At 38.2% G+C, this 12,437-nt stretch overlaps 1 protein-coding gene across 2 annotated transcripts in view; it reads right to left on the bottom strand.

Annotated features, from left to right (window-relative positions):
* The window catches only part of LOC121897553 (neural-cadherin-like), a 99,369-nt gene that overhangs the window by 41,688 nt on the left and 45,244 nt on the right, over nt 1–12,437 (bottom strand). For both annotated transcript variants that reach the window (XM_042412119.1, XM_042412118.1), the window contains 8 exons: nt 12,099–12,269; nt 10,867–11,039; nt 7,239–7,406; nt 4,954–5,203; nt 4,334–4,461; nt 3,725–3,911; nt 2,204–2,347; nt 540–823 (listed from right to left, as the gene is read on the bottom strand). In XM_042412119.1, coding sequence (XP_042268053.1) covers nt 540–823; nt 2,204–2,347; nt 3,725–3,911; nt 4,334–4,461; nt 4,954–5,203; nt 7,239–7,406; nt 10,867–11,039; nt 12,099–12,269 — 1,505 coding nt within the window. The remainder of the gene's footprint in view (nt 1–539; nt 824–2,203; nt 2,348–3,724; nt 3,912–4,333; nt 4,462–4,953; nt 5,204–7,238; nt 7,407–10,866; nt 11,040–12,098; nt 12,270–12,437) is intronic.

Raw genomic sequence — 12,437 nt, 5'->3', positions numbered from 1 at the left:
GACAACTTAAGAAAATGGATATTCATTCATTCAGCCAAACCCAAATTACAAGTTCCTCTTATCTCTTTTCAGACGTCACCCGAAAGCAAAGAAGATTTTCTTTGCTTTTGGATTTTTTAGACAGCCCATTTAAGTGTTTGCACTTTTTCCTAGAAACCTAAATTAAAGGAATGAGCTCTGATCAGGCATGTTTCTCGCATCTGGCCCCAGAGTGGGTTTGACAGCCTTCCTGCTGAATTTCTCCGCATAAAATCCATCCATACTGTCTCTCTAACTAAATGGAATGAGAATTCTATAAGATTTCAAGCTACAGTAGAGTATAAACACTGAAAGAGTAACAGTAACTACACTGAATTAACATGTTGCACTCTAAAATTGAAAGCAATTCTGAGATACCACACACAAATATACTCGGAACAAATTGTGAGAGGCTGTTGATTTAAAAAAAGAGCTCTCTAAAGATAATTACAGATCTGTGGATTACAGTAATTACAGAAAAAGTGTAAAACCTCCTAGCAGTGATCATGTTAGCCTCTCACCTGCAGTACAAACACAGGTGAGCCATCAAGCTCCTCTGTGACTGATCCATAGTACTCATTCATGGAGAACACCGGTGTCTCGTCATTCTTATTAACCACAGTGACCACCACAGCTGCATAGTCCTCCCACTTCCCGTCAGAGGCCAGGACCAGTAGTTTGTACCTCTTCTGCTGCTCATAGTCCAGTGGCTGTGCAATAAAGATTGTCCCCACCTCTGGCTCTATGTCAAAAACACCACCCTTGTTGCCAGATGTTATCTGGTAGCGCAGCTTGGCATTGGCCCCTGTGACAGAAATCACAAATGCATGATTAACCAGGGATTATAATAAATTTACTGAAATCTAAAGGTCAGTCTCCACCAACATTTTTAGAAGGTGGCAGAATTTACAGCAGGCTGCTGCCATCACTATTCCTTCATTCTCTGCATGCTGAATACTTCAGTACTGTGTATTGTCTTTTTCTCACTTTTAGTGGAATCACTCGGGTAACAACAGAAGGGTGTAACCACAAGGGTATTACACCTCATTTCCCCCGAGACCTGAGAATTAGCAGGTTTTCATGTATCCCTTTCTTGTTTTGATTACTTAATTAAATGGAAACTTTGCACTTCGTCTCCTCAGCTTTAATCGTATACTAATTAAAAAAAGAGTGCTGAAAAAGTAAAAGGGAGCATGAGAGTGAAAAGCAGCATAATGCGCTCTGATAGTACCCTCTGAGGAATGATTTTGGGGCCCAAGAGGGGGTGGGGGGATGTAGTAAAGATGAAGTCAATATCTGAACTTATCTTCTGTGTCTCCATGGAGACCATCCTATCTAGTGGTTTAACATTGGAATAGATAAGATAATCTACTGGAATGTACAGTCTTCGCTTTCAATCATCCTGTTGGGTTAAAGTAGCTACAATCCCATGTAAATACACTAATCTGTACTATTAACACAACCCTGGCTGACAAAGTGCTCCGTGCCTCCCACAGGGATCCAGCAGGCTTACAGCAGTCAAGCCCAGGGTGGAGTTTTTAAACAAGACAGATTGAATGTAGCCTCTCAGGCACAAGTGCAACAGTATTGTAACTTTAATGTTGGGGGTTGGTGTTATTCCACAGTTATTCATCATTAGCGCTGCAGCCCGGCCTAAGCTGCACCCCCGCTCACCATAAATACTTGATTAACGGACCTAAACATGCCTGATAAAGGGATCTTAGTCTACTGCTGTACGGAGGATGAGCAACTGCTTTATTGCTTAAATCCCGCCCACCTACTGTGTGGGAGCGTGTCACTCTTTTTGGAACATATGTGCTACAGTGCATTACAAAGCACTCAAATGACTAAATCTAGCACACCGCATGATTTCAGCTCAGTCCAGATTGCTCATAGGGTCATTTTATGCATATTGCTTCAAACACAGGCTATCTTGCATAAAGGTGCCTACTTGGCACACAATTACCTGCTGGAAAAATGACTGCCAAAATGTTTGTGGTATTTCAAGAAAGAGAGTCTTGTGAAAATGAACAACATGCAATCTGGAAACTTCTGTTAAGTTTCAAAGAGGCTCACAAAAACTTTTATATTGATTCTGGTTGGCTAGCTTCTTTAACCTTTATTTCTAAGAAGTGGCATCAGTAAAATCTCTGCGGGACCTCCCCAGTCGTCTCATTAGGCATACCTTCATCCTCGTCGTTAGCGCTAACTGTGACAACAGCCAGGCCCACATCTGCATTCTCGTCAACACCAACTTCATACAGTCGCTGAGCAAAGACTGGTTTGTTGTCGTTGACATCGCTGATGAAAACCCGCACATATGCTGTGTCTGCAAGAATGACAGAATGGCAGCAGATTAAACGACAGCACACAAACTCACACGCATATTTCGACAAATACTGTGTGCGTTCTCCTTCCATCTGTTTATTGATTTTACAATTCATTGTCACTGTTTAGTGGGAAAGAGGCACTTAACCCAATGCAATATGCCTCATTGACATGGAAATCAGACAAAACATTATTCACAAAGATGTGCAGTAAATTACATAAATAATTCATTTTGCCATGAGTTTATTGTTTTAACAGGGGTAACTGTTTTCAACAGAAAAAAACAACAGAATTGGGGCTAAACCATTTTTTTTTGCAGAGAGTAGATAAAGAACCTCTCTACTGGGAAGGTTAAATATTTATAAGATGACAAGTGTTTGTGTCTTATCGGAGCCTTCCTCATTACACTGTTTATTTCTTTAGTTAGAAAGAGTAAATTATCCGCTCACAAAACGCATGGGTGACATGTTAATTTGGAGATGCAGCAGTAACCGATGATGGTGGTGGAATGTGGCTATATTTTCTCTGCTTGTTTTTACGTTTCCCTCCTCCTCTTGGTGTATCCCAGGGGTGACACAGAGAGACAGGTAATGTTTGCAGAGGAGATGAGCCCTTCTGGATGTGGGAGATACATAACACAAGACACAGCTAAGGCTCATTGCAAATGCTAAGCAGCCCTGGCAACCCTGGAGAGAGGGCTTTGCTGCTCCAAAACATCACCCTTTGCCCCTAATACCTCCCTCGCAAACATTTGCAAAGACCCACTTCTGAATACAAACGTCATATTACGTCACTCTAGATACAGACTGAGGTTTTAGGACTGCCAAATGTCTCAAAGAGAACATGGTAAACAAACACAGGTTGTACTGATTAAATATTGAACATGAAAATTAAAAACTGTGAAAAAAAAAGGTTTGTAACAAAGAGACACTGCCAGGAAACCTCTGAGCTATTTTCACATGGAAGAGAGTGAAACTGTCTGGTCATGGTACTGGAATAAATCAAATTAAGATTCACTTTTCAAAGTCAGTCCCTAGGTGTAAATGAATGTAATGCAATGCCAAACACTGCACAGAGGAAGAACTCAACTCATACATAAGTTTTCAGTATTGCCCTTTAGGCTTATAGGGAAAGAACAATGCTGCTTTTTATGAATGAGACATTGCACCAGGGCAGAGGTCAGTCCAATACCTAAAATTTCTTAGAATTGAACAATGATTAAAAATAACAATTTGAATGACTAAAAAGAATGGGGATATTGGGAAATGATAACTGAACAGTAATGAGCCTAACATGGGATAATTAAATGAAGCAAAACATAAACTCATGAAGACTTTCATGCTCTGATGTCATTATTAAAATTGTCACAATTTCTAACCTGAGTTGGGCTGTTTGTTCTTGCCAGGTCGAGCTGACTCCTGGCCATCTTCTGACTGCACCTCCAGCAAATAGGAGCTGCGGGCCTCACGATCAAACACAGCTTCTGTGTAGATGATTCCAAGTTTTGGATCTATTCGGAACAGATGGTGGTCACCACTGCTGTCACTCAGCAGAGAGTAAGTGATCTGTGGAGCACAGGGAATTTTGGGAATCAAGCTACAGTATTCCTCAATTTCCTGCAAAAATTACAGAAATTAAAGGCTTTGGGGCTGAAAATGTCAGGAGGTCCCTGTCATATTCCCAGAATGTCTTTTAATTGCAGGCAAAACCTCAATACTTTTCCCCACCAATACTGTCATTGTCAGTCACACAACTGCGATGGCACAGTTCCCAACACTACCACAACAACACTTTGACAACTCTGGAACAAAAGCTTCCGCACTGGAGGGATTGTGGTATGATGTTACAGAATGCTCCTTCTAGCGTAACACTGATGGTTTAGCAAGGGAAATGTAGTTGTAGATGTGGCTGTAGAGATTTCTGTTCAATGTCTTCATTTTTTTTTTTGTACTGGCATAAAATGAACACAAAAGAGATAACCACAAACCTCTCCGTTAAGACCCAGGTCTTTGTCATGAGCAGACACTTGGAGAACCGAGGTCCCTATCTGGGCTCCTTCTGTTACCGAGGTCTCGTAGATGGAGGAGGTGAAAAACGGCACGTTGTCATTGACATCTTTGGATATAAGAGAGATTTAGTTGCAAATTGATAGTGTGTTCATTTCCACATAGAATTAAGTGATAAATTCTCCAACTCCCAAAGCTGTAGCCTCTGTAACTGCACACATTAAAGATTTAGAGGTTTGGATTTTCTGAGGAAAAGTAAAACATGAGTGCATCACTGCCCACCTGCTTATTTGGATATTCTATATTGGATATTCTTCTTGGCATATCTTGCCAAGTTAAATAACATATATTATTACCTTTTTAATCCATTGGTGCTGACATTATATGAGATGAAGTAATTTCATCAGTCAGCTGTTAATTATCACTTGGTACATTTAATTATATTCTATTTATAAATATAATAAAAACTTCAAATTGTAAAAGACACAATTATATCTAAACAGACAGTGTCAGTATTTTGATAAAACGTGCTAATAAACTGATTAAGTCTGACAATTTCAACTTCATATCAAAGAACAATGCCAGTTGTTCTAAATCATACCTGTAATATTGACATAAACCGTGGTGAAAGCTGCAAGAGGCACTGCAGCCACGTTCTGTGCTCGCACCCTGAGAGAGAAAAAGGGGGTGGTCTCGTAGTCCAGCGGCTCTGACACCAGGATGGACGCAGAGCCATCTTCCCGGTTGGGAGAGAGGTAGAAACGAACTGGCATGTTGGTTTCGGGGACCATCCCATCCTCCAGGTTGTAGGTCACCCTCGGGTCACCCAGCTGAGAGGTCGCCTTGATTGTCTGAATAGGATGAAAAGTTAGACCATGATTTTTCTTGGCAAAAAGTCAAAAATTACTATTCTCAGTTTTAACACTAGAACCACCAAGGATCGCTATATATACCTAAAACCGCCAACGGGTAAAATTTACTCTAAAATGACACTGAAAAACGGTATTAGAAGGAAATATTTGTATATTTGGGTGGTGTGATATTATTATAATCAATTATTAATTTAGGCATTTCAGCAATGTGTGAATAAGAGAACATCACTAAGAAACTTGAGGTAACCATTAAAACGTTTTTTTAATTTATAACATCATAATGCAAATATATATTTCTCTTTTGATGTTCCATTCATGAAGACAGAGTAAGGCAAAGGGCAAATTAGACTAAATAGCCTATCAACAATAAACAGTAACATGGCGAAACGAAAATGAAAGAATAATCAATTAACTAACAATAAGTTTTACACACAATGAACATTTGAACACATGTGATTATATGTGTCCCTCAAACACACTTTGAGCGGACATTCAGCACCTTGAATGTGCATTTTCCACAAACAGCTTTCCTGCACTTCAGGGACGTGGCAAAGGTTTTTTTGCAGGTCATTCTCCTCTGCTATTTTTATAATTTAATAATGACTTGATGTAGTTGTCAGATCACACACTCCAACCCGTTGCCTAGCAACTTAGATTGTTTAAACATAAACCGCAGGGAAATTAATACATTTCATATACGGGTAAATTTTACTTGGTGGCCGTTACAGGTTTGTGTTTTTAATCTGGATTCATCTTCACTATTTTTAACAATAGGAGGTGAGTCACAACCTTATTTTAGGAAAAGTCAAAGACTCGGGGACATGAGTATTTCATTAAAACATAATAATGTACTATTGAAAAAAACTGCCATGGGTAAATTTTACCACATTGTGGTTCTAGTGTTAAATGAATGATTTGACATTTTAGAAATGCTCTTACTGGCTTTCTTGCTGAGAGTTAGACGAAAAGATCACTCATGTTTGTGCAACTAAGCACGGAGCTAGAGCTAGGAGGTGACTATCTGAACCTAGCATAAACAGTTAGCCTGCCTCCATCCAAACTTTTATTATTTATTTATCTTATTTTTTAACTCTGGACAGAGCAAGAATAGCTGTTTCCTATGCTTCCCACCATTTCCTGTCTTGCCTCCTGGCTACAGCTCCATACTTAACCTACAGACATCTAACTCATCTAATTGTTTGTTTATTATAAGGAAAAGGTCATATACAAGCATGTGAATGTATGTACCTAGTCCCATATGTATAAATCTACATGGTAATATACATTTACATAAGCATTATGTAAATGTATATGTAAATACACATTACACATTCATATCTGGATGTAAACACTGTGTAATGGATATAGCCTACATATCCATACAAGTATACCAAAGTATAGTAAGTACCTAAAACAACAAAAATAATCCTACAGAATTTTTTTTTTAAACTCATCTAAATTTTTGCAAGAAAGCAAGAAAGCAAATAAAATGTCAAACCATATCTTTAACAAAGATTCTCTTTAGGATGAGAGCCTGTTGTCTGGACCCTGAAATAACCTCTTATCTCTAAGTGGATCCCCTTTTTGAGGACCTTGGAGAAAAAAAGGGATTTTTGTGCTGTCCAGATTGACAGCCATGTATTTTTCACATCAAAGACATTTCACATCAGAGACATTTTGAATGGATTTAATTAGCCTGGAGCCATGAAACTTGCTTAGCACATGCGATCCAATGTCAGCTTTCACCCACAGCATCAAACTAAAACACGTTTACAGGTTTTTCATCACACTGACAAGCTTTCAAAGGTGTATTTTGAGCACAAAGAGAACACCGTGTTTCAATAACGTTCAGACTGTACACTAATCCAGGGGAGTAAGCAAACATTCAGCCGATTCAATTACAGCAACCCAAAATGGAAAAGAGTTAGAGAAACCAGCTTAACAACATGTCCTAATATAAATAATATGCCTGCAATCAAAGTTACACACACACACACACACACACACACAGTACCACTATTGGTGTGTCCCTGGCAGTGTTCTCAGGGATGACCACACTGTAGCTCTCCTCTTCCCACTCGGGAGGCTGGTTCTTCACGTTGGTGATGGTGACTGCCAGCTCCACAGAAGTGCTCCGGTTTCCTCTATCAGTCGCTATGATGTCCCTCGTAATATAGGTCCTCTGTGGTCAACAGTAACAGTTTGGTGAGTAAAATTATCATCATGGTATTTAGAGTTGAAACGATTAGTTGATTAATCAGTTAGTTGGTTGACAGAAAATCAATCAGTACCTATTTTAATGATCGAATAATCATTTAAAATGATTTTTTCAAGCAAAAAGGCCAAACGTCTGATGGTTCCTGCTTCTAAAATGGGTTGCTAGTTTTGTTTGTCTTACATAAATTATATGAAATAGAATGTTTTTTCATTTTGAACACCTGGTCAGACAGTAAAGACATATAAAGACTTTAGCTTGGAAATAAAGAATTTGTGCTGGCCATTTTTCAGTATTTTCCAATGTTTAACTACTTGAGAAAATAATGAAAATAATCACTATTGCAGCCCTAATGGTATCATAATTAGGGTGGTGTAGCGATATCAATACTTTTTGAGTACTGACCGATCTGTGTGTAAAAGCCGTGAGGTATCAAGCTTTGATTACTTACTCTTTGATCAGATATGTCATGGCCTAAATAATGATTTTTGTTATTTATTTTTTTAATTGAGTTTTTGTTTAGGAATACACACAGTTTTGTGAGTTAAGAAAACATTGAACAGTGACGCACTGAGAAGTTTGGAATATTTTGCTGAAAAAAAAAGGGTTTTGTAGAAAAACATGTTTTAATTCCTCAAACTAACGTATTGAAATAAGTACTGGTTTGGTATTGGGACCAAAACTCAAATTGGCACAGGTATAAAAAATGTCAAATGTACCGAACACTAATTACACTACAAAAAAGTAAATTAGCTTCCCTGCCAAAACACAAAGTCATCTCATACAAGGAGTCTCATATATGAAGTGTAAAAGAAACTGTATAGTAGAATGCCTGATGTACCATAGAAATAGTAACAAAATAAACTAATAGCCCATAAATCATCTTGGCATAATTTGAGTATAATTTGAGCTGTTTTCAGCTGCACTGTGGCAGTGGGCCGTTGGAAAACGGCCAATAAAAGGCAGAAAGCAGCAGCAACGACTGTAGATATGTGGAGCCGGGTTTTAAATAGACTTCTGTATTATTAGAACAGGTGTATTTTTGATGCTCAGAGTGATCAGCTCATGATCAGATGACTGGTAGTAATGACTTCATGTTTCTGTCTGAACCTTAAACCTTTATGAACTCCACTGAGGAAATCATTTAATTAGTCTAAGAACAACAGAAGGAGCAGTATGAGCTTTTCCAAAAATGTATTAAAGTATAATTCAGGCTGCACAAAAGCTCCTCTACTTTTGTTATTGTGCTATAATTGAACCGCTAGGAAATAAAAGAGTAAATTTGACTGAGGAACTGTATTTCATCAAAGTGGACACTGCAGGGAAAGCTGGAAATTTCCGTAAGAGGTCATTAGTGTGTTTGATTCTTTTTATCTAAATTAGATGATGTGTATCAACATTGCACTAACACCAGTGAGGAATAAAATCCTCTAAAACCCACTGAAGGGCCCTTTTTTGCCCACATGAGGTCATTTTATTTTATTATTATTTCCACTCACAGTAAAACAGATAATGAAATTCATAGTTACACCACTTTGTTAATGAAAAATCGCTCAAAAGAGAATTCAGTTGTTCAGATGTAACATGTTCACCCATCAGCAGCATTTTTGTATCAATGCAAATCATGGCCTAGTGACTCTATTATTGTGCTGCAGTAGCCAGATAAAAAGAAATCTCACTTAACTTCAAAATTACATTTTCTATTCCTGGGACGATCCAATTAGTATTTGTGAACAAGTACAACCCTTTTCCAAAGCTTGAAACCAGAGAACAAAGATTGTAATCAACGATGTCCAGTTTGGACCCAGCAGCTGCTGCTTTCACAATGAATGAATGACTTACTTCTGACTCGGTGCTAACAACTGAGGTTTGAAATTAAATTTGCAATAATAGTGTCAGATCTGAACCAGAAAATATCCGTAAAATATTCTGGATATGGTCACAGCAACCTTTTCTTTCTTCACTTAATTCTCTGTGAGATCTGTGATCTCTACTCTACCGTGTGTTGACACTGCATGGATTTGGCTCTGGCTTACTGACTTAGGGCATAAGAACAAGCACTGTTGTTCACTGGTTTATTTCCTTCATTTTCTAATGAAATGCTGCAAGTCAAACGGGAACTATGAAGTTGCTTTAATACTTGCAATCAGAAACCATGATGAGAAAATCAAAATAGAACAATGTCTCAGACCAGGCCTGACATGTTTAACATTTAATGAAGTGTGCTTATAATCTTAGTTACAGCACAAAGCTTGTAGGATAATTCAAATTGCTTCTGAAACCATTCTGAAATATGCAACAGCTTTGTTCAGCGAGGTTTTAGGCTTAATACTTTCAATGTTACATGACGTCAGTGGGAAAATTGCCAGAGACTTCTAACACCAGTGCACTAAAAAGTATGTTAAATAAAACACAGCTCGATAGTGCTGTAGCAAGTTTCTAGCCAAAGAACAACTCTTATATATGAATAAGTGACAGAGGGAAACAGGAAGTAGAGAGCTGCAGGCAACACGAAAGTCTACAAAACACCTATGAAAAATGTAAAAAAAAAAACCCAAGAAAAAAAAAGTGTTACATCACTGACACAGTAAATCACTTAGTTGACAAACATCAACCAGTGACAGACAGCATGCTAATCTTTAGAGCTAGTTGTCATGTTGAACTTTTATGCAACTAAAATAATTCACCTTTCAAAAAGAAATGTTTAATTTATTTTAACTTTCCTGCACTTTTCCCAAGCACATGGTTTAACATTTTAGTTTTTGAGAGGCTGTTAGCATTGAGGCTACCGTGCTTTGCAAGTCAAATCACATGCATAATTTTCCAGCTTCCAAATTGTTACAGTTAATAGCCTCAAAATACACAACTCGTCTTAAGCTGCCCCATGCCTTCAGTCTCCTTATCAAACTCCCAGATTATAAATTAAAATTAAAAAAAGTCCTGAATCCAAAATATCAAAGGCAGTGCATTTAAAAAGGACACAGAGACTTTTGGTTTTTGATAATTAGCTTCTTAAAAACCCATGCCACACATTAAAAAAAAGCAGGTCTTTCATGAGAGCCTCTCGCTGTAGGTTAGGGGATATTTCTGCATATTTAAATGACAGTCTTTAGTGCAATAAACAGAACTGTAGTCATCAAATATAACCACAGTAATCCCACACTGTTAAGATCTATTTTTAATACTTCGTTGAGCCTGAATTAGTCTCTCTCTGTCTTCTTTCTCTGTGGTCTGTCCACATGCAGCACCTCTGGCAGCACACATACCCAAGTAGCAGGCACAGGCACTTTGAGGTGGCTCATTCATTAACTTTGTTGACACAGATTCAAAGGCCGCCATGTGATACAGACTCTGTGTGTGTGTGTGTGTGTGTGTGTGTGCGCGCGCTGGTTGCTGACAGAGAGCCTGCTAATAACTGCTGACTGACCTGTGATATGGGCTGGTTAACGTAGACCCATCCAGTGATAGGGTTCACCCTCAGATACTCAGGCTGCTCCAAGGACATGGAGTAAGTGATAGCTGCATTAGTGCCAAAGTCGTCATCGTGAGCTGCCACGCGCAGGAAACTGGTGCCGACCAAAGTGTCTTCTCTTAGAAAGTCTACAGGGGATACAAATAATATATGTGCACTCCGTTTGCTGGTCAAAGAGTGGAAATATATGAAGCTTCAGGCACTGAATGTTAAAGGTCAAGCATGAGGGATGTTATGGACGTTGGATGGATGTTATTATGCAAAAATAATTTGGGTTATTACCACTAGGGATACTAGGTATTATTTTCATGACCATTTTCCATTTTTCACACAGAGATGCATTTTATTTAGCAGGAGGATCTATGGTTTCTCATATTTTCAGGCATATTTACAGCATTCACACTCTTGAAACAACAGTACCCAGCCTGGAGGTCGGGTCAAAAGATAATTCTGAGAGGTCACGACGTGGATAGAATGGAAGCTCATGTCTACTTAGTGATCCATGAAAATCCAAATGTTTTTTTTTTTCATTTTAAGACAATTTCTAATAATCTTGAGATATGTTATAATAATGAGATATTATGAAATACAGTAAGTCTCAAATATGGGATAGTAATGGGGAAAAGTACAAGGGAATATATCTTAATTAGGACTTGTTATCCAATAATTCTGATTTGGTATTACATAATTCTGACTTAATAAGTTATAATTGTAAGAAAAAAGAAAAAGAAAAACATTTATATTTTACTTATTTGATAACAACAGCAGTGAATTGTTGTTTTTTTCAAGTGGCAGTAATGGGCTTCTAAATTAACAGGAAGGCAAAGTGAAAAGAAATATTTCTGCTATACAAAATTAAGTTCTTTTTAGACTTTGCTCCACTGTTTGCTTTTTTCCCCCCTGTGAATTCCTTAATAATTGTATGTTTTCAAGCCTCTAAAAATTATTCATATTAAAAAGGAAGAAAATCTCTCTGGTAGACATATGACCAGTGACAATTGTTCCTTTGTTTTAAAGGGTCACAAGCTAAAAATGTCAAGAACCACCACTCTAAAACAAGCTCAATTAAATTAACTTACTAAATTAAAGAAATAAATGAGCATATAAGCCCTACCACTCCATCTACTTCAGCATTTTTTATGTTCTTGTTATAGTCCTACATACAGCATGTATTATCCAACACTTACACTCATAGCGCAAATTCTCAAACTTGGGGCTATTATCATTCTGGTCCAGTATTTGGACAGTGAGCTGGCAGATGCCGATGAGTGGCTCCTCCGCCCAATCAGTGGCCGTAACTGTAATTGAATACTCTCTCTGCCGCTCCCTGTCGAACCGCCTGGCTGTCACAATCGCTCCTGTAAATACAGAACAATAATCAGCCCGTTACCCGACCAAACATGCACACATGAATACATATATATCCATCCATCCATTCAACAATTCACCCATCTACCCATCCATGCATGCACTCATTCATCATCCATCCATCCACCTAACCATCCGTCTGTCTGTCTATCTATCTA

This window comes from Thunnus maccoyii, chromosome 5 (genome assembly GCF_910596095.1).
Source record: "Thunnus maccoyii chromosome 5, fThuMac1.1, whole genome shotgun sequence".
NCBI lineage: Eukaryota > Metazoa > Chordata > Actinopteri > Scombriformes > Scombridae > Thunnus > Thunnus maccoyii.
This window is presented reverse-complemented; position numbering and strand designations above follow the sequence as displayed.